The 21,713-nt window shown below is 42.0% G+C and overlaps 2 protein-coding genes across 2 annotated transcripts; both read left to right on the top strand.

Moving 5' to 3' along the window:
- The first annotated feature begins 803 nt into the window (after positions 1 to 803).
- LOC125060447 (protein stoned-B-like) lies at positions 804 to 10,374 on the top strand. The gene is made up of 16 exons (XM_047665352.1): positions 804 to 987; positions 1,439 to 3,724; positions 3,803 to 5,286; positions 5,408 to 5,576; positions 5,649 to 5,800; positions 5,966 to 6,134; positions 6,206 to 6,427; positions 6,670 to 6,814; positions 7,055 to 7,183; positions 7,292 to 7,397; positions 7,469 to 7,637; positions 7,718 to 7,832; positions 7,902 to 8,065; positions 8,143 to 8,297; positions 8,714 to 8,921; positions 9,000 to 10,374. The coding sequence occupies exons 2-16, from the start codon at positions 1,470 to 1,472 to the stop codon at positions 9,139 to 9,141; spliced, it is 5,784 nt and encodes a 1,927-aa protein (XP_047521308.1). The 5' UTR covers positions 804 to 987; positions 1,439 to 1,469; the 3' UTR covers positions 9,142 to 10,374.
- Positions 10,375 to 12,205: 1,831 nt separating this feature from the next.
- LOC125060444 (flocculation protein FLO11) lies at positions 12,206 to 21,667 on the top strand. Its single transcript, XM_047665350.1, has 5 exons — positions 12,206 to 12,999; positions 13,548 to 13,686; positions 16,762 to 19,474; positions 19,555 to 19,747; positions 21,224 to 21,667. Exons 2-5 carry the CDS (start codon positions 13,603 to 13,605, stop codon positions 21,324 to 21,326), a joined length of 3,093 nt encoding a protein of 1,030 aa, XP_047521306.1. The 5' UTR covers positions 12,206 to 12,999; positions 13,548 to 13,602; the 3' UTR covers positions 21,327 to 21,667.
- The last annotated feature ends 46 nt before the right edge of the window (positions 21,668 to 21,713 follow it).

Raw genomic sequence — 21,713 nt, 5'->3', positions numbered from 1 at the left:
CTCTATGCGGAGTGTATTTTTTTTTTTTTTTGGTTTATGGCCTGGTATCTAGACCTTTAGGCCATTGCGGAGTGCTCCATTCCGTGGACTATAGATGATATATATTGGTCACCGAGACATTTTATACAATATATTTATTATATTTGTGATGTGTTTAAATATTAATACAATAATTTGTAACTATTTCCAACATCAAATACCCTGCGAAAATTTGCAATAAAAATCACCTAATTAAAATCATATAGCCCATCATGTCGAATCCTAATTGAAATAATAAAATACAACAAAAAACTACAAAACACATATTATTTCATTTCATGGGTAATGCGTGTTAGTTTTCATAATTTTCAGGTCGTGTTCTGTGTTGCCAATATAATATATTGTTGGATTCTTCTAATATTCGTAAATTTTTACTATGATGATATTATACACTTGAACTGATTACAAAATATGAGACATAAAATGATTTTAATATGTTTGAAAAAATTATATTCGCGTATACCTATGTTTCCTTCAACATTTTTTTTATTGGTTTCATTCGGATTTTGTTTATTTCTGACAGAGTAAAGCGAAAGAGACACAAATATGTCTCCCATTTACCATAAAAAAATAACAGCGTTAATTGAGAATTAGAATATTATTTCAGCATTATTCCTGATTGCTATAGGTATAGTGTTTCCCTGAAAACTCCAGTGTAATAAAAATATCGATCAATAAATTTGAGATGGTTTAAGGTAACACTATGTCGTAGGTATCTTCGTTCGCAAAAGCCAATAAATATGTTTTTATTCAGTTATAGATCGAGCTGGAAAGACATGAAGGAAAGCGGGTGGCGCAGGACGGGTGAGGAGTTACGTAAGCGAGACATGCGCAGTGGTGGCGGCGCGGGTCGATAGGGGCGGCACTGCGCGATGTCAGTCGCGAGCCAGACGCCTCGAGCGCCCTACTAGCCTTCGCCTGTTTCCGTGTCTCTCTATTGCGATGAAGGTACGGCCGCCATAGCGGTCTAGGTCCGAGTAGCTTATGGGCAAGAGCTTCACGGGCCCGGTACGTGTAGTTACTCGTACCTGATCTGACAGACGACTTTTCGGCCTTCGCCAAGATTTCATTACTTTCGACCTTGCTTTGTCGCTTTTCCTCGTCCGTGTCACATATTTCACAGCCTTTAGACTCTTTTAACATCTCTATTACATCATAAGAAACATCGTTCAATAAATTTAATGAAGTATGTGACTTAACTTATCTATTGTTGGTGAAAGGCAAATAAACCAACCAACTCCCTATGATATAAAAAAGTGATGTGCAGTCGAACTTATGACATTAACATTAAACGAGTATTTTTTTGTAGGATGATAAAAATAATCTATTTAATTTATTTGGATTTTTTTCGCAAGATTGTAAAGACTTTTAACTTACAATATATTGTTTTCTTTTCCAGCAAATAAGAGAGTATTCCTTAATAACATATAATGCTAAAGCTACCCAAAGGCCTTAAAAAGAAGAAAAAAGGAAAAAAGTCTAAGCGTAAAGGTGAAGAAGAACTCTTTACTGAAGAGGAATTAGAGAAGTATAAAAAAGAACATCAGCAAAAAGCTGAAAACGCTGGCACTACAAAGGAGAATGAAGAATGGTCTAAATTTAAAGATTTAACCACTGGTGTAGATTCTGTATTAAAAAAAACTCAGGGTGATCTTGATCGAATAAAGTCAACATCTTTCTTTCAACGAGTGACTATTAAAAATGAAATAAAGCCAGCAGAAAAGGAAAAGCCGGTCAGACCAGTAGTTGAGGTTACTGAAGCTGACTTTCCCCATCTTGCGCAGGCTAGCACCGCAGACAACGACGAGGATAAAAGTGATTACGGTGTTACCGACGATGAGTCTGAAGAGGAAGATGAGGATTATGACATTTTCGACACGTCTTATATAGACGCGGTTCAGCGAGGAGAAGTGAAACTAGCCTATGTACCAGATTCTCCAGAAGAAAACCAAGACGATGACATATTTGATACATCTTATGTTAATGCCATAATAAAAGGTCAAGAAGTAAAGTCTTCAAAGGGTAAAAAAGAATTGGATATCGGAGTTGCTGTAGAGGTTCTCACTGGACGTATTGATAATGTTAAAGTTACAACAAAGAGAGCTAAGAGGACTATACCAGGTGATTTGTTATTAGAAAGCGACGATAAGACCGCTTCAGCTGTATCGAGTTATGTTATTGAGGATCCTGTGGAAAAAAGTATTTTAGATCTTGATGCTGATATACCCATTACAACACCAATAGATTTAAGTACATCTTTAGTCGAACACATCAAAAAAGAAGTACCAAAAGATATTCAAACCGAAGATAACGCTACCGTTAATAATTGTGAAGAAGAAGTTGATGAATTTACATTGTTAGCTGCAGAATCTCTTGAATGCAAAGTAGAAGTATCTAAACTTGACGAAAGCGATATTAATATCGAACCAGTTATACAAGAAGCGTGGTCTGCTTTTGAAGCGAATTCAAAGGAATCAGTTTTTGCGGAAGGAATAGTTGAAGACCAACTTGATGTTTTAGATCCATATGTCGATCAGGATGACCCCTTTGATACCAGTTTCGCTGATGCTATTGTTCCGCAGGCACAGTTTAACAATACTCAAGAAGTAATTTTAGAGGATGATGACGACTTTGATCCCCGCGCAGAAGAAGTAAAAGTAAATCTAAATAACAGGAGAAAATCTTCTGTACGAATTCATTTGACTGACCCTTCTGGGATTAGAGAGTCTATCACTTCTGATGATATTATTGATAATAATTTGAATAAACCTGGACGTGACTTGTTAGGAGGAAGCACTACAGATCTTACACAGCTAGCTGATTCTCCTCTGAACCCAATTGAAGTCAATGAAATAGATCCGTTTGATACAACAATAGTCGATAAAATAGTTGCACCTGGAAAGATTGAGTTAAAATTACTCGAAAAAGAGTTAATAGATTCTTCTCCTGCTGCAATCTATAAAGTTCCTAGTGATCCAGACTTTGATCCTCGCGCAGACGAAATAGAAGAAAGAAACTCAGTTAGACGATCGTCTCGTCCAGAAAATTTAACAGTCAGCAAAAGCGTTCTATTTAACGTGGACGGGATTGAAGAAAATTCTTGCTTTGATAAACAGTCTAAGCCAAGTAAGCCTTTAACACCATATTACACGCGAGAGCTATCTATCTCAGAGGACTTATCCGAGGATTACGAAGCTAAAGACAAATTCTCTAACGTTTTACAGCGGACACGTTCTGATGATGATTTGTCCTCTCATAATATAGCAGTAAATACTAAAAGACGCCATTCTGAATTTCCCCAGACAAGCACAAAGGACTTTCCCACTGATCTTCTTCAAAGCGAGGGTCTTGATATTAAAGTTAAAGTTTTAACCCCAGCTGGTGCTCCAAGTGACGAACAAACATTCAGAACTGAATCAGAGGATCCGTTTGATACATCATTCGCCAGTGACATCAAACCAAGTAAAACAGAATTAAGACTATTAGCTAAGGAGTTTTCTTGCGAAGATTCTACTGATTCAGACACGAAGGAAAATAAAACGTTACTAGAAACAGAAGACGATCTTTTCCAGATAAAAGCACTCACACCTGAACCTTTAGATAATCTAGAAGCAGGTGGTCAAGATTTTGACCCATTTGATACATCTTTTGCCAGTAATCTGGCTCCGGGAAAAACTGAAGTTAAACTTCTCGAATCAGAATTTTTGAACTAGTTTATTTTTGTTGAAAAAAAAAACAAAATGGCATACAACCCTTTTTTGAGTATCAATGAACCAGCAACTCCCATTACTGCTGAAGTTCTTAATCCTTTTATGGTGACAGCCAATAATGACCATGAAGACATGGCTGGAGGCGATAATCCATTTGCCGCAAGCAATCCTTTTTCTGATTTTGAAAATAGTTATGAACCACCCGTGGGTGATACAGTTCCCATAGACATATTTGGCAACTCTGAGCCTGTTAACATGGGTGCTAAGCAATTCGATGATAACAGCTCCACAAACATTTTCCATCAAAGTATCGAAGAACCTTTACCAAACGAAATAGTTGTCAAACCAACAGAATTAGATCTGGTTTCTAATAGAGAAAACGATAGTTTCACACCAATTATTACAACCAACAATCAAGATCTTGTGAGACCAGTTCCACAAGAAACTCAAAATTTGATTCTTAGTGTCACAGGTCAAATGGAGTTTACTAGTTCACATTTGCTTAATCGTATACCACCTACAAGAACGCCGAGTCCAGTTTCGGTTCGTGACATTCATTCGCCAAGTCCGACGCCTGATTTAGACATGTTAGAAGATTCACAAGTGGCAGATTCCAATATTGATCTGAGCTTGACTCAATCCAGACCGGCGAGACCACCTCCGGTTCGCCCCCCTCGACCGGCTCCTCCACCTAGGCCACAGCTCCCACCACAAGCCCAAGCTACCACGCTAGTTGATGACATTAATCTTTTCGAAGCTTCTGTGCCAGTTGTAGTAAAACCAACTAAAGAAGCAATACTGAGCTTATATGCAGCCCCTAAGAAGGAAGAAAAACCTATTGATTTTTTGAGCGATGATATAATAGATTTAACGTCTAATCCGGAACAATCTTTAAATATAGTACCAACCTCAAGTGAAACTCCAAATGAAACAGAACAGTTATTATTTACTAATTCTTCAACAATGGTTAAAGCATCTAGTCAATATACACAGTCGACTGAATCTGATATGACCGTAGACGCTATGGATCATCATAATACTAACGCCGATATGGATACGTCAGAACCCACAGTTGAAACTATTGAAAATATTTCTCAACCATCACCCTTTATATTAACAGAGAGTAGCATGGAAGTGAATCAACCTTATTCTGAGATTGATAAGAACCCCTTTGATATAACTGAAGAAGATATTACAACAAATGTGGGATCCGATATTTTTGGAGTTAGAGAAGTAAACGCATCGGTTTCTCCAGTCAGCGACACATTCCAAAATTTACCATCAGAAGACCGATCTCTTCAAGATACTCCTATCGGTGAAGATATGGACGTGGGCGGTGGAACCATCTACGCCACGGAAAACGTTTTCGATAGCGGACCAATTAAATCGACTCCTAAACAAGATGTCGATAATTCAGCTGACTTTGGATGGGGTCAGGCGGAAGAAATGATTCAAGAGACTTATACCGAATCTCAAGATGCTTTTGATGCGTTTGCTGCCAAATTCGATTCAGTGGCCGGAAACCATTTGACCGCAGGTACGTTGAGGTCCCGAGACAAAAATGTAATAAATAATTTCATTGTAAATATATTCATATATTTACAATAATAATCTAATTTCATATTAGTATTCTGATAATATTTTTGTTTTTATATTAGACGCTTGGGGCGACGATGGCAGCTCTGACGCGGCGCCGGAGGGATTCGAGTCGGAGGCGTTCGATCCTTTCCTGCACATGCAGGCTCCACCGGCGCCCGCTGCCACGCCACGCCTTGACCACCAAGGCTCCGCTGATTCCGCGGATGATACGTTTTCCGTGTTTATAAGGTGCGTATCCGGTGCATACGTTTATTTATAAATGTCGAACATGATCTTTTCAAATAAAATATGTTTCCATAGACCCAAAGACAGTGAAGTAGTAATCGACGGCAGCGCAGTGCCGGCGTTAGCGCCTCCTCCGAGGCCCCAGATAGCACCGGACTCGCCCAGGGCCAACCCCTTCGATAAGAGTGCAATAGACACTATACAGCAGCAGTTCCAAGCGGAGCGACGTAAGCGTGAATTTTTTTGACAACCGGCATAATATTGCTTAGCAAAGCATTCATTTAGCATTCAATTATTTGTTGTATGCGAGTGCTATATAAAAATGTAATAGTGAACATTACATTTCGTATTATTTAACCGGAACCGTACAGGTGTTTTCGATTGGGTTGCAGCGGAGTCCGGTCGCGGCCGCTCGGGCAGCGGCGGCGAGACGCCTCCCACGCCTCTGTTCGACGACGACGTGTCGGTCCCGCTCGAGGACTTTCCGCGCACCACCTACGCCGGCCCGGGCTGGGAGATGCATCTCAGACAACCCAACAAAAAGAAAATCACCGGACAAAGGTTTTTCGGACGCTCTGCAATAAATTTGTATAAATAAATTTGTCAATGTAAATCCTAACGTGTGGCGACAGGTTCTGGAAGAAGGTGTGGGTGCGCGTGGTGGGCGCAGGCGCCGGCGAGAGCCCGGCGGTGCAGGTGTTGGCGGCGGCCGGAGACCGCGAGCCTCTGCACGAGTTGCCGCTGCAGGCTTGTTACTCTGTCTCCGACATCGCCGCGCAGCAGTTTGACCAATTCGGCAAGATCTTCACTGTCAAGTTACAGTACGTCTTCTACAAGGAGAGACCGGGAGTGCGGTAGGAGACTGTCTATATTATACCTATAAATATGTAGATCCGAAAAAAATGTGTTTATTCTTATCAACATAAGTTGAAATTATAATTTTCCTAATTATCCAAACTTATACTTAAGTGTCTTATAAATAGTATCACGAAGAATTAAGATCAAACACCGTCACGGCTAAGTAGACTTGGTGTGACATTCCAACGGCCGCCTAAAGTTCACCTAAGGTTGTAAAGTAAGCAAATTGACTGCGTAGACCGGGCCAAGTGACAAAGGCGGAGCGCATCACCAACAAGTTGTCTCAATTCGCGGCGTACGCGATTCAAGGTGACTACCAGGGAGTCAAGGAATTCGGCAGCGACCTGCGGAAGCTGGGCCTGCCCGTCGAGCACGCACCGCAGGTATGTTCGGGGCGAACGACGCGTCTCTCGATTTTCCTTCACATATATTTATTTATTTATACTTAATTGCCATAATACCTACACATAATTATACATATAGAAACACAAAAAGTAAGTAGGTTACACGTTTATTAGGCAACGGGCGGCCTTATCGCTAACAAGCGATTTCTTCCAGGCAACCCTAAAATTGAACAATATAACAAATATAACTCTCCACTGATGGCCCGATGTGCGTTATAGGTGTCGCAGTTGTTCAAATTGGGTTCGCTCAACTACGAGCACGTCAAAGAGTTCTCTTGCTGCGTAGAAGAAGCGTTGTTCCGCATCGCCGCTCATCGGGACCGCGCTCTCACCTACAAGATGGAGGAGGTTTGTCGCTACACACACTCACATCCTCTACTCGCATCAATCGTCTGTGAGCAAAGGTGACTACTAACCGCTAACGACGGTTCGGTATCTTTGTACGTTTCTGTTCAGGTGCAAGTGACGGCCGTGGACGAGCTGTACGTCGAGCAGGAGGCGGACGGCGCGGTCGTGAAGCAGATCGCGCGAGTCAGACTGTTCTTCCTCGGCTTCCTGAGCGGTAAGACTTCGTCGGATTCTGGCATCGATCACACGCTAGCGGGTACATTGTGACGTGCCGTCCGTCCGCAGGTATGCCGGACATAGAGCTAGGCGTGAACGACATGCGGCGACAAGGAAAGGAAGTGGTGGGGCGCCACGACATCATCCCCGTCGTCACGGAGGAGTGGATCCGCGTCGAAGACCCCGAATTTCACGCCTGCGTGCAGCCCGACGAGTTCGACAAGTGTCAGATCATCAAGTGAGGGGTTCCGCCTGAGCTACGTGACCCACTAAAATAATATTAACGCCACGTTTTAACGTCGGACGCGTGTCGCGCAGGTTCAAGCCACCCGACGCGTGCTACATCGAGCTCATGCGCTTTCGCGTGCGTCCTCCCAAGAACCGCGAGCTGCCCCTGCAGTTGAAGGCCGTGTGGTGCGTGACCGGCAACAAGGTGCGTGCGGCGGCAGTGAGTTCTAGTGTCCTTCGTCAAAGGGCGTCACGAACCGTACCGTATGCGCAGGTGGAGCTCCGTGCGGACGTTTTGGTGCCCGGGTTCGCGTCGCGCAAGTTGGGGCAGGTGCCGTGCGAGGACGTGGCGGTGCGCTTCCCCATCCCTGAGTGCTGGATTTACCTGTTTCGAGTCGAGAAACATTTCCGCTACGGCTCCGTCAAGTCGGCTCACAGGTACTTCTACCCTCTAGCGTCCTCTAACTTTTGTCCGAAATCGATGCACCGGTTTAATACGAACCACTCCTTTCCAGACGTACCGGCAAGATTAAGGGCATAGAACGATTTTTGGGTGCCGTGGATACGCTGCAGGAGTCGCTGATCGAGGTGACGTCGGGTCAGGCCAAGTACGAGCACCAACATCGCGCCATCGTGTGGCGCATGCCGCGACTGCCCAAGGAAGGCCAGGGTAAACGGATAAAGTTGTCGGAACGAATAATAGGCTATAATATAATAATTTACGACGTTACGGGCCCATTCTAGAACATCAATCAAACTTAAATCGAGTTTCAAAAACTGTCAAACCATTTTTTCTGTATGAAGTTTGTTATATTTGACGGCGCTCAAGACGAGTTTGCGACCGGAGATATGAATTTGAATATTGAAACAGCAGCATTCTAGCAGCTTCATTGCCTAGAGTGTCGTAATGAGGTATCAAATTGTATTATCAAAATTAATTATATTGAAGTCAAATTTATAGGAACTTTCATTCATGGCACGAAAAAATTGAAATGTTATTCTTATACTCGTATCTTCGACATTTGTTTCGAATTAAATAATATCTATTCAGCGCTTCGTGTGTTCAAAGCGATGACTTGACCCTAGGTGCGTACACGAGCCACAACCTCGTATGCCGCATGGCTCTGACGTCGTACGACCAGATCCCGGAGCAGCTAGCGCAGTGGGCCTACGTGGAGTTCACGATGCCGGCCACGCAAGTGTCCCACATGACGGTGCGGTCCGTCTCGCTGCAGAATCACGACAACGACCCGCCCGAAAAGTACGTGCGGTACCTCGCGCGCCACGAGTATCGGTCAGTATACGACGAGACGACCGGATGAGACTTTAGAGCTCTTCGTGACCGTCAATGTACCCGTGTGCTCGCTTTCAGCGTGGGCATCGAGCGCACGAGCGGCACTCCGGCTGCTGCTTACTCTTTAGCCGCGGCGGCGCCCGACCCCAAGCCGGAACCCGCCCCCGCCGCCGCGCCCGTCGCGCCCGCCGCGCCATCGTCCGACTCCGACTCGGACTAGGCCCTCAAAGGACACCGATCCTTCATTAGTAGGTTTCGATTTTATAAGAAATATAGAACAATAACTACTTTAGTAACCGAAATGTATCGAGTGGGAAGACGAATAACTTACGTTTTCAGAAGTCGCCTATATCTATTATGAGAGCGATTATCTTATAAATAAATAATTGATATTGTGTATAGACATATAACAGATATTTTTCAAATTGAGCGTGAAATTAGTGGATTTGTACGTTTCCACCGCCCCCCCACTCTGTAGTTAGATTCGATGAGTACCTTTATACGTTTCGATGTGGGAGTCGGGAGACCGAGGTTAGTAAAATGTGAACTCGGGACGCGCCACTACATTATCTAATCGCTAGATATTTTTGGAAATACTTAGATGGATCCAAGTATAACTTAAGCACAATTATAAAAGTAACTAAAATAAGTCGTATAAACTTACAATTACATTAAAATACAAAAAATGGCAGAGGACAACAATTTTGAGAGAATTTAGGGGCATCGAAATGTCAAAATTAGTATAAACTAAAACAGTTAAAATGAAATAAAAGTATATTGTATGTATTGTGTAGTTTATGGTCCTGATGTGTTTGTAGGACAAGTAGAACAATTATAAACTTTGTGAGCAATAGGTATTGAATAAGCAATGGTCGAGAAAGTCACGTCTTCACGTGAGCTAGTTTCGCAAGCTAGATTTTAATTAATTTTATAAAATAAAGACAATTTCCTGTAAATACTTTTAGTTGAGGCTACGATGAGTTTATATGTCTTTCGTCACCGTTACCATTTAAAATTGTTTGTGGGTGTTTGAATATTTTCTCTAGTAATATCGGTGTCATAATTGTAAAAATTTAGATAGGTCAGAGTTTGGCTCCATCTGTTACTTGTGACTCAATACTGATAGCTTACCGAGCTTGATGATTTTATATAATAGACATAGTAGGTATTATAACTGTGTGAATGTCTAATTTAAATGCATGTGAATAAATATTATCTACCTACAGTATAGAGCACAAAACTTCCTAGTGTGCGTCTATCTCCGCTCGGACAAATATATAGATAATTATCTTCTTAAATATAACATGTTATATTATTAGAGTTTAATGAGAGTAATAATTATAATATCAAAGTACCTATATTCTGCTGTTGTACTTGAGTATGGGCTTATATTGATATAATCAGTAGATTGCGCTGTTATACCTCGTTCATAATTAAAAATATCTAACATCAACCGTATTTATTTATTTACACCCGAAAGCTAATATTTCTACTTATGATCACTTAATGTTTGTGAGGTGTAAATGGTGTTTATTATTATTGTACTGAATGAACAACAAAAAAATAGAACACATTTCACATCCTGTCACAAATATCCTGGTGAGGATTTGAGGAAGATACGAGAGAAAAAAACTGCGTCTGTTAGGATCATCCAACTTGGAGTTCTGCTGTCATAAACATTGGACATAACAATTATTACTATCAAAAACACGCACACATAAACACACAAAATAACAATAATCAAAGAAAACAATAAAATAAAAACATATAATGAGAGATATAAAAAAATTTTCTCTTTCTCTCATTCGGTATGTTTCAAGTGTGTATTGCGTGTGTGCTGCGGCTGTAATTGGCCCTGGCTCAGCATTATGCTGAGGAGCAGAATGTTCCACAGCGCTGGTCATTCTGCCAGAGACCACAGAGGCAAAAAAGGTAAGAAAAGGAATGTAAAAACTTAGTAGAAAAAAAAAAAATTACTAAAAGTTAACGGTGTAAGTAATGAAGTCTTGTATAAAGGTGTATAAATAAAATAAAAAGTTAAAAATAAGAATAAGTGTTGAAACGAGGAGACTTGTTTACTAATTCGAGCGATTCACTCTAATTTGGATGCTTAGTCGCTCAATTCCCGTCTTTGACTCCTCTCGTCTAACGTAACCATAGCTGCATACTCTTATCTCTAGGTTTAACCTGGCAAATATTCTGTTAACACTGCATAATAAAATATTGGTTGAACCAGAAAATAGTTAACACTGACATTTGTTAGTTAAAATAGATTTTTAAAAAAAGGAAGTTATCGATTAAGACTAGAAAAATAGATCCAGACAGATAAGTTGGTAACAAAAGTGCCACACTTGACTAGCTGCTGCGTCGAAAAAAAATGTAATTAAATAGTTTCCACACAACCAATATTGATTAATTTTGATTAAGTCGCATAGGTAGCGAACCTTAGCCCATCATAACGTGTATACTTCTCTCAAGGGACGGCGTCAGGATATGTAACGGGTGATCAATTTAGAGGTATAGGATTTTAAATTGAAATAAAACAACAAAAATTCAAATTTATAAGGCAATCTTCTTTATTTTTGTGTAGAACCATCCACGTCATTTATTTTTTAAAGATAATCCCTGACAAATGTTTGCCGCAACTGCGCTTTAATTCGTCCATCTGTAAACACCAATTTTGAATGACTCGTTCGATGACTTCGGTCGGTATCTCGCTAATAACTTCAGTAATGTTGGCGTCCAATGCCTCAATAATAGCTGGTTTATCCACAACACATTCAGACTTTACATACCCGCACAAATAAAAGTCCACCGGTCCGAGACGAGAGATAAATTGCTCACCGAAACGACTACGCAGTACCTCCAATGTTTCACGGGCTGTGTGACATGTAGCACCGTCTTGTTGGAACCAAATGTCGTGGAGATCATGGGCTTCAATTTCTGGCTTCAAAAAGTCGTTTATCTTGGCGCGATAGCGTTACCCATTCACTGTTACATTTGCGCCAGCCTAGTCTCTGAAGAAATTTGGGCCAATGATTCCTCCAGCCCAAAAGACGCACCAAACGATTGTTTTCAATGGATGTAATAGGCCTGCAAGTTGTTGAGATCGGCGCCGAATCGATTCTTCCAAGACTTCAGCAAAACTCTCATCTACAGCCGCAAAATGTTAAATTATTCTCGTGTTTGCCGATGGTATGCCGAATAGTGCGTTCGGTAGGACGATTATGTACACCATAAATTGGCCTGAGTGCACGATTAACACTTTTCACGGAGCGTCCATTTTCGTAATAAAATTGTACGATTTGTAAAGTTTCTTGAAGCGTAGGTAAGTCTTTCCATAATGTCAAAATGTCAATGAAAACTGAATAATATTATGTATTTAGTTCGACAGTAGTCACACGTGACAATATGTCAATAAAATCCTATTGGAAAAAGTACCTCCAATTTGATCACCCCATACAAGCAATGTGGCTACAAGAGGGCACCGTGTTCGGCCACGGCTCGGCTGTTTATCATCTAGACGAAATTATGACAGGCTTATCTCTGAGCTCTACAGTTCTAGGTTTAACACATAGGGACGGGATGTCTGCAGAGCGGCAGGATCAGAGGTTCAAGGTGTAGGCATTTTCTTAAGATATCGGGCAGGTGCGTCACGATATTAAAACAAGTTCCTTTTCGTAAATGTAAAGGATGTACTATCGAAAAACAATTTACGTATGAAGATGTATTACGAATTACAAGCTTTTGCTTTTCCTGACATACCTATACAAATCAAATTGCTGACCATCTTAATATGCAACAGCGAGCCTGAACCATGCTGATATGCTCTGTAAAATGAGCTCCTACATCGTAGAATAAGCGGCAACACAGAGACAGCACAGCGCGTGCGCGAATCGGGCGCTTGCGTGCAGGATCCGGCAATGGCCCCTCTGCGCGGGCGGAGTGCGGGCGACGGGCCCCACGCTGAGGTCGCGAAGCACTAACTGCACTCGCCCTATTAGTGTGGACTTGCTGCTCCGTCCTCCGTGCGGGGCCCTCGTGCATGCGGGGCGAACGCCTCCACTGCAGCTGACAGGTCAGTCGCTACCCGCTCACTTTCGTGTCAGTGAACTCCCCGACTCTAACCTATTAACCTACTCCGTTGAACTATTAACGTTTAATCCTGTTGCACGGTTACACTCGTCACGATTAACTTAAATGTCACTTATTCTCTCTTAAATGTCAACTCTCAACAAGAACATACTCGCTTATTAAACAAATCAATATAATATGCAATCTCGAAACTCACAAGATAGAATTAATTATAAAAAGCAGACACAACGAAATAACAATTGAAAGTTCCTTCAGGGCTTCGCTAATTACTATACCACTCGACTGACTGTAAACCTATACCTCAATTATATTTCAACAGAAAATCGGAGCATTTCATGTCTATTAGTTGTAAAGTGTACCAGAAGAGTGAATAAGAACATATACATAATGTAGAGAGCTTTTAAATTTTAAGAGTACACTGGGATATTAAACCGTTAAAGTTAACCGTTAGCATAATGTCACATTTTGATCTGCCCATTACCTGCCTGCTATATTGCATATAAAACCGTAGCTATTAAAATGGATTTTCAGCTGTAATGTCGAGTACCGTCGCCGTATAAGCGAGCAAAGGGTATCCGTACGGCGGATGGCAGCCAGTGGCGGCAGTGAGCGGCGCCCTAGACGAGGGCCCGCACCCATCGCTTCGTTTGATCACGACGTCTCTGACGAGGTATTGACACAGATTTTTAAACTCAAACTCAAACTCAAAATATCTTTATTCAAGTAGGTAACCAAGTACACTTTTGAATAGTCAAGTTAAATTAATCGTAAATTTACATTTACTACCAGTTCGCAAGTCAAGGGCGTAGAGCGGGTAAGAAGAACTGGCAAGAAACTTTCCGCCACTCTTTTTAATCGCCAAGTATTGTCATACAAATTGTTTGAACTGGAGCAGTTCAATCCCAAGGATTAGGATCATTTAAGTAGTCCTCAAATTTATAAAAAGCTTTGTTGATTAATTTTCGTTTAACGAGGACTTTGAATTTATTTAGTGATAATTCTCTAATTGCGCTTGGGAGTTTGTTGTAAAAACGAATACAATTTCCATATAAGGAGTGGTTTATCTTTTGGAGCCTGGTTGGTCGTACACTCAAATTAGTTCTATTTCGCGTATTATACTGGTGAAAGTCACCATTTGTTTTAAAATCGTTTATATTTTTTTGGACATACAACAAGGCTTCAAGAATATATTGACCAGATAGTGTCATAATATTTAATTCCTTAAACTTATTCCGTACCGACTCCCTCGGAGAAACACAACAAATTCCCCGAACAGCCCGCTTCTGCAGCACAAATATGGATTGAACCTCTGCAGCAGCACCCCACAATAAAATGCCGTACGACATAACGCTATGAAAGTAGCTATGATACACAATTTTAGCCGTGTCCTCATCAGTAAACTGTCGGATTTTCTTTACTGCATATGCTGCAGAGCTCAGCCTATTCGAAAGAGTCTCTATGTGTGGGCCCCATTGGAGTTTACTATCTATTGTTATGCCTAGAAAAACAGTTTTGTCAACAAAGTTTAGTTCACTGTCCTTAATTTTCAGGTTACCAATATCTCGCTTTACGCTAGTAGTTGTAAATCTAATACATTTTGTTTTATTCTCATTAAGCAATAAGTTATTTACATTAAACCAGTTAACTATACGAGAGATAGAATTGTTTACATCGTCCAATAATACGTTATTCCTATTCACTTTAAATAGAAGTGAAGTGTCATCAGCAAACAATACCATCTCATGAACTTCGTTGACAAAGAATGGGAGGTCATTTATGTAAATCAGAAATAAGAAAGGTCCGAGAATCGATCCTTGGGGGACGCCCATTGATACCTGCGAACCCGGAGAGGTGACTCCATTGACATGAACTCTTTGGATCCTTCCCTTTAAATATGAATTCATCAGGCTGGAAGCTTTGCCATCAACGCCATAGTGTTGAAGCTTTCCAACGAGTATATCAGGATGAACACAGTCAAAGGCCTTTGACAGGTCACAAAAGACGCCGACTCCATCATATGATTCTTCCCAGGCGTTAAATATGTCCGAAATCAACTTCACACCGGCATCGATTGTGGAGCGACCCTTAGTGAAACCATACTGTTTATTATGTAAGAGTTTATTTTTATTAAAATGTAAAGAAAGCTGGTCTAGCATTATCTTTTCAAAAACTTTGCTCAACGCAGGGAGCACGGAAACAGGTCTGAAGTTTGACGGATCAGACTCACTACCTGCCTTGAACAACGGTGTAATCTTACTTAATTTCATTTCGTCCGGAAAGACTCCACAATCGATACAGCTGTTAAAAATTATAGACAATTCAGAGCTTATTACATTAATAACGGAATTTAAAATGACTGTTGACATACCCCATATATCTTTACTTTTTTTTAAATTAATAAGCTTAAAAGTTTTAACGATATCATTACAAGTTATATGTTTAAACTGAAATTTAATATTACATTCAGGTACACATTTTTCTAGCAAGGAGATCGCAGCAGCAGGTGAAGAATCTAGGGACTTGGTCGTATTTAGTGGTACATTTGTAAAGAACTCTTCAAAAGAAGAAGCTACCTCTGGGTCAGATTTTATTAACTTCCCTTTAACTTTTAACATATAATCAGTTCGTTTGTCAGACGTTTTACCTGATTCTTCATTTATTATTTTCCAGGTAGCTTTTACTTTATCCATGCTATTTTTTATTTTTGAACTTAAATATTGAGACTTTGCAGTTTTGCAATCTTTTTTGAAATTATTTGAATACAACCTAACATATTCCCTAAATTCCACACTAGTGTTATATTGCATTTCGTCATAGATTTCATATAATTTTAACCTTTTCCTGTGTAACTCCTCATTTGCCCAGTCACAGAAACTTGTTTTCTCAGAGACCAATAAAGTCTTTTGAGTAAATACTTTCTTGAATTCATCAATAAATGATCCAAAAAAAGTATTGTATAAATTATTAGGGGATGAGTTGCCACACAGAAATGGCATTCTATAGACCAATGCTTCTCTAAATCTGTCCAAACGGTCATTTGTAATAGGAGTTATCACAATTTTCTTCTTTTTACATGTTTTTTGTTTCCTTAATTGGAATTCAAACCATTGACCAGTGTGATCAGATTTAAATCTATTGAAAATACAAACATTCAAAGGGGCTATGTCACTATATATGTTATCTATACAAGTTGCGGTGCTAGCTGTTATTCTTGTGGGTGAATGAAATTGATTTATTAAATTGTATGAACGAAAAAGACTAAGTATGCGTACACTTGAATTAGAATGACAAAGTAAATTGACATTAAAGTCCCCACACACAATTAGCCCTTTATTACACTTTACTAATTTACACAATATCTCCTCTAATACATTTTCAACATTATTATAGACAGCTGATGGAGGACAATATAGACATACAACAATGAATTGCTCCAGTTCCACACAGGAGATTTCAATAGTTAGTTCTACAGAGAGGCTGATAATATCCTTTCTTTCTTTGCATTTAAGTTTTTTACTTATTAGGATTAATGAGCCACCATGAATTGCATTTTCTCTGCAAAACACACTACCAACCCTGTGGTTACAAAAATTAAACAAAACTTCATATTTTTTACTCCCTCTTACCAAAGACTGACTTTGCACGTCAACACAATCTTTATTTATTTACCTTTAGCAATTTTTGAATCATCTTTTACTGAATCGGAGAGTAATTAGAACTTATGTCTATCTTGATTTAATTCCAGTCGAGTCCAGAAACAAAACAAACATTCCGACTTCCTGAGATCCGCGAGGATGCCGGAGGCGGCCTCGCTCCGCCCGAGCAGCGTGCGCGCTCGCACTCGTCACCGGCCGTGGGACTGCAGGCGCCTGCCGCGCCGCGAATTGACATCTCTCGTGCCTCTAGCTCTAGTCACCACGACTCCCGCGACAGCTCACCCGAATTGGCGCTCTTCGTCGGTGCTGGCTCCGGCGAGGAGAGTCGTGCGAAGTTGGAGCTCGGTTTCCGGGAAGACGGAGCCCTCGATTTGCGCTCTTCTACTGAGGAACTCGCTTTTCTAGAGAACATACCCGTTAATGGAGAAACTCGAGCACCACTCACCGCCCCTTCGTCGCGGAGACATTCTCGAAAAGATAGTCAAGGTTCGGAGGCTGCGCTGTTGGCGGTCTCAGGACGAACGAGCCGACTCTCTAGTGTTGGCTCTCAGTGCTCCGCCCATTCGGCTGTGTCGGCATTCAGCCATACAAGTCGGGTTTCAAGACTATCGGTTGTGTCTGGCATGTCACGTTCGCCGTCACCTCACAAGATGTTGCTAGAGACTTCGTTCTGTGGGCCAAAGCCGATAGAAACGGATCCCGAAATTTGTGCAGCCGTAGTCGAAGAAAGACTGCTAGAAATAGCTAAGTTATCAAGCGAAGCGACATCGTCGGCGCCTCCTGTAGATGCGCGCGACCGAAGAGAAATTCGGACAGAAGTTACACTGGAGAGCTCCAGCTTTCGAGCTACGACGTTGACTAAAGCAGTTCCTCATGTCCCGTCGGCACCAGAACAAACCCAAAAATCTGTAACAGCGCCTGTACCGTCATTGGCTTCTACTACGGAGACGACGACAGAAACAATATCTGCAGCAATACATCCCCTTATCACGGTACCAGCTGATGAAGAAAAGAGGCTAAAAGAGACGCGGAACCGTGCTCGTGTAGAAGAGCGTAAAGCGAGATCCAAGGAAAGCCGACATCAAGCAGAGCCAGAGGTCTATAAAACTTCTAATAGATCAAAAGATATTATTCGTATTAGACTCAAACCAGATGACGAATATGACGAAGTTGACGAGGAAAGTGACCGTACGTTAATAGGTATAGAGCCGGTTCGAAAACCGGCTACTTTGGAATTAAACGATAATAGCGCGCCAATATCGCGACCAGCAAGTGGCTCGGACTTGCTGGTCATCACCCCACAGACGACGCCCAGGCGCCGCGACAGCCGCACGCCTTCTCCTAGCGGTGTGGCCGTATCACGCAAATCTTCGTTTTGTTCTTTATTCAAATCAAAGGAGACCATAGCTTCCCCAGATTCACCAGATGCACTTAAACGAAAGAAAAGTCTTAACGAAGGCCGTTCTCGCAGTAAGAGCAGAGATCGCTCCGTCACACCTACGTCTACGGGGAAAATAAAAGGTTCCGTATTATCGCTATTTAAAACACCGCGAAAGAGCGCGACGTCACCGTCGGCGAGTTCAAGAGATGCCTCGCCGGTGGTGCAATCGCAGCGACAATTTCCTCAAGGGCCATCTGATCACCAACGGGGGGAAAAACTTAAATATTATGAGGAATCTAAGGAAGGTATTATTCACATTCCTTTGCACACACCACCCGACGAGTTGGACAGCGTGAGCGACAAAACGGAACTCAAGACGCACGAGGTTCCTCGCCCTTCCTCAGCCCCGCAAATCAGGTCGACATCGGTAACTCCCGTATCTTCCGCCTCTTCAACTAAACCTGCACAGCGAACGGTATTACCCGACGGAAGCATTATTATTCCGTTACATTCTCCCACAGAGAAAACGTCAAATGCATCGATCCCATCTGAATTATCGAAAACAGTTCATAATAGTATAGTAAAAGAGGACCAAATCTTACGCGAAACAAAAGTTATAAACGATAATTCATCGATCAATAAGAATCAACATTTCCCCGACGACGCGGCGTCCATCCCGGTGGACCCGCTCAAGGCGAAACGTAGAGATCGCCTAACGTTCACGACGCACGTCGGAAGCCGGGAACAAGTATTCAGCACTCAGTTCAGTATAACAAAAACACCAAGCATCACGAGCGAAATATCGGGCTCCATCCCGAGTTTTCCGGAGAGCGAAGACGTGAGGATTGCACAAACGGAACAGGAGCCGGACGCGCCGGTCATCGAAAACAACAACTTAGGTCGCGCTTCGGTCGACCGCAGAGTTGACGAGTCGCTCGGCGAAGTGGAGAGTCTCGAATACCCGACAGAGAGCCTCGAAGGATCAGGACCGGGAACTCCGCAAGATCCCGGACGCGATTCGTCGGAATCGGAGGCCGGATCGGACGCTGTCACACGCGGCGGAAGCGATGCGGAGCGGCGTGGGCTCGTCGTTCAGGAGTCATTTGAGGAGTTGCCGTACGTGCCGACTACTCTGCCGCAAGAGCGCTCTTTGGCCGTGCCCATCGTGCCGGTGCGCGAACGCGGAGGGGTAAGCGTGGCGGGCGTGCGGCGGCCGCGAGCCTCGAGGGCGACCAACGCTCCCCCCTCGGCCCCGCTGCCGACCAACGCTCCACCACCGACATCGCTGCAACCCGCTCCGCCCTCCGCCCCACCCGTCGTCCCGCGCCTTCACATCCGTCTGCCTCGACGGCCGAGGGCCGCCTCGACCTCAGCAGCACCGCCCCGCCTCGAGAGACCGCGAACTCGCAGCGGCAGTGAGGGTGAGTAGACGTCGCGACGTTCATATGCGGCCGTGTCGTCTCATCCGATGTAGGACCGCATTAATTAGTACGATTTGCAGTGGGATCGTCACGCAAAGGAGAGTGGATTGATTTCTCGGAGGTGCCGGAGAGACGGAAGCAGCCCAAACGCATCCAAACGCTGCCGGCGGAAGGTCGCGAAGCGCTGAGCTACGCGCCGCCTGAACGATGCCGTTGCGAGTGCCACGCCAACCCTTCGCCGCTGCCCGCCGACGCACAACTCTTCACACTCGAGTAAAGATGTTTATTGTTTACTTCCCTTTATGACTTTTATTGCCATTTCAAATCAAATCAGGCGCACAGCGGTCACTTTCACCATCGATTTTTTTCTCATACAAAGATAGTTGCAACAGTGTCAAAACAGTGTCAACAATTATAAAAAAGCCAACTAAGTTAAGACTAGACACAAAAAATAAGCCAAACAAATAGTGAAGTGGAGAAACACGAAAGTTATTAAAGAATAATATGACAAACTAATCAAGTATAAGAAATTCTACTTTAAACAAAATGGTCGCGGGTCGCGTAGTTCGTGTTGTATGTACTCAGAATGGTTTCTAAAAACAGGACTGTGTGTGTGTCTTTCAAGTTTAGGAAATGTCTGTTTTGCAAGCAACAAGCGAGCAGATGCACAGTAATAAAACTCCCCTCAACCCAAGGACGCACCGTAGCGTAGTGATACCAAGCTTTTGAAGTGTCTGGAAATTGAAATACGACCGCGCGACGGCTCCATACCCAATTTGTGCAAGGCGATCACTGCAATCCTATTTTCTTTAACCATATTTCATTGAATTTGATAATTAACACGAAAAAATATGTGAAATGGCGCAAAATCGAAAGAAGTTTTTAAAATATACGTGTTCCTAATTCAAATAAATTAAAAAGTTGAAAAAAAAGAAAACTTTTTATGTAACAGCATTTATGACTAGACTAGTTTAGGTTTTTTTACCTGGTAACATAGACCTTTAAGTCATAACTTATTTGGAAAATGTTCATTACTTTGGAGATTAGTTTAGATGTATACCTGAACCATTGATTCGTTACAAAAAACGGTTGCGAAGCGTTGTCACGACCATATTTCCATGACAATAATTAAAATACTTCTAGTACTCTATGCTTCAGTATTTGGTTTTAAAAAATGGTGCTGATTCATTATTTTACTTCTATAAAAACACCAAGGTGTAAAATAAACGTTGTGTTTGCAATATACATACATATCTTTGTCAAAATCCCAACTTGTTTCCGACATCAAAAATCTTTCGGTTCTTATACAGTTAAATAGCTAATTTATCCGAAGCCTTCACAATAGGCAATTATATATGTAGTATGAAAGCTCTCGAGAGTAATCTAAATAGAATGTCTTTAAAAAGCGTCATGGAGTAAAATAATCAGTAATTAATAATAATTATTTTTGTCAGTCCGTCAAAACGGTCAGATTCGAGTCATGACGTAGCACGCTTGTAAATAATGAATTCGTATATCTAATCCTAATACTGCTGTCCCGGTCTTTGTGTTTAATTTCGTAATTTAGAATATTTGTTTACGAGTTCACGGGAACGGTTCAGGGACCGGTGTGATCCCATCTCGCCTTAGAATTTCGACGAGTTCTTGAATTCTTTTGTTTAACAGATTACTTTACAATTTGTAGAAATAACCATAAATAATAATCATACAATGTCAAATATTACTATATAAAATCGTTTCCGACTCTAGGTCGGCCGAGGAAGAGCCGCAGAGAGGAGCCGCGCCCTTCACCGCCGACTTGGACCTCCACAACCGCGACGATAGCGCGAGTCTTCCGACGACCGAGAGATAGAGAGAAATAAGCGAAGAGCTACCGACGAAGGAATCCTCGTCCCCGCTCCAATCTTTTTATCGTATTCTCTATTACCTAGAACCGAGCGGTTATCGTTTCGAAGGTGTAAATTTACCCTCTAGATATTATATTTATAGATTCCTTTGTAATTCCTATTCGCTACCGTTGACCTTCGATTTTGAATGTTTATAACTGTTAGTCTTTCGATTCGACGAATCGTATCACGCGACGGAGTTCATTTTGAGATTTTATTGAATCTCTCGACATCGAATCGATCGACGCCAGACTAAGAACGAATCGACCCTAAAGAGATATCACAAATATATTAATTTTTTGCTTTCCGTTGTGTTTCATTTGATTCGTTCGATGGGTGAATGCAAAACGACG

The sequence above is a fragment of the Pieris napi genome, chromosome 21 (assembly GCF_905475465.1).
Source record: "Pieris napi chromosome 21, ilPieNapi1.2, whole genome shotgun sequence".
In the NCBI taxonomy this organism is placed as follows: Eukaryota; Metazoa; Arthropoda; class Insecta; order Lepidoptera; family Pieridae; genus Pieris; species Pieris napi.
Note: the sequence above shows the minus strand (reverse complement) of the source record. Positions and strands in the feature narration are given on the sequence as shown.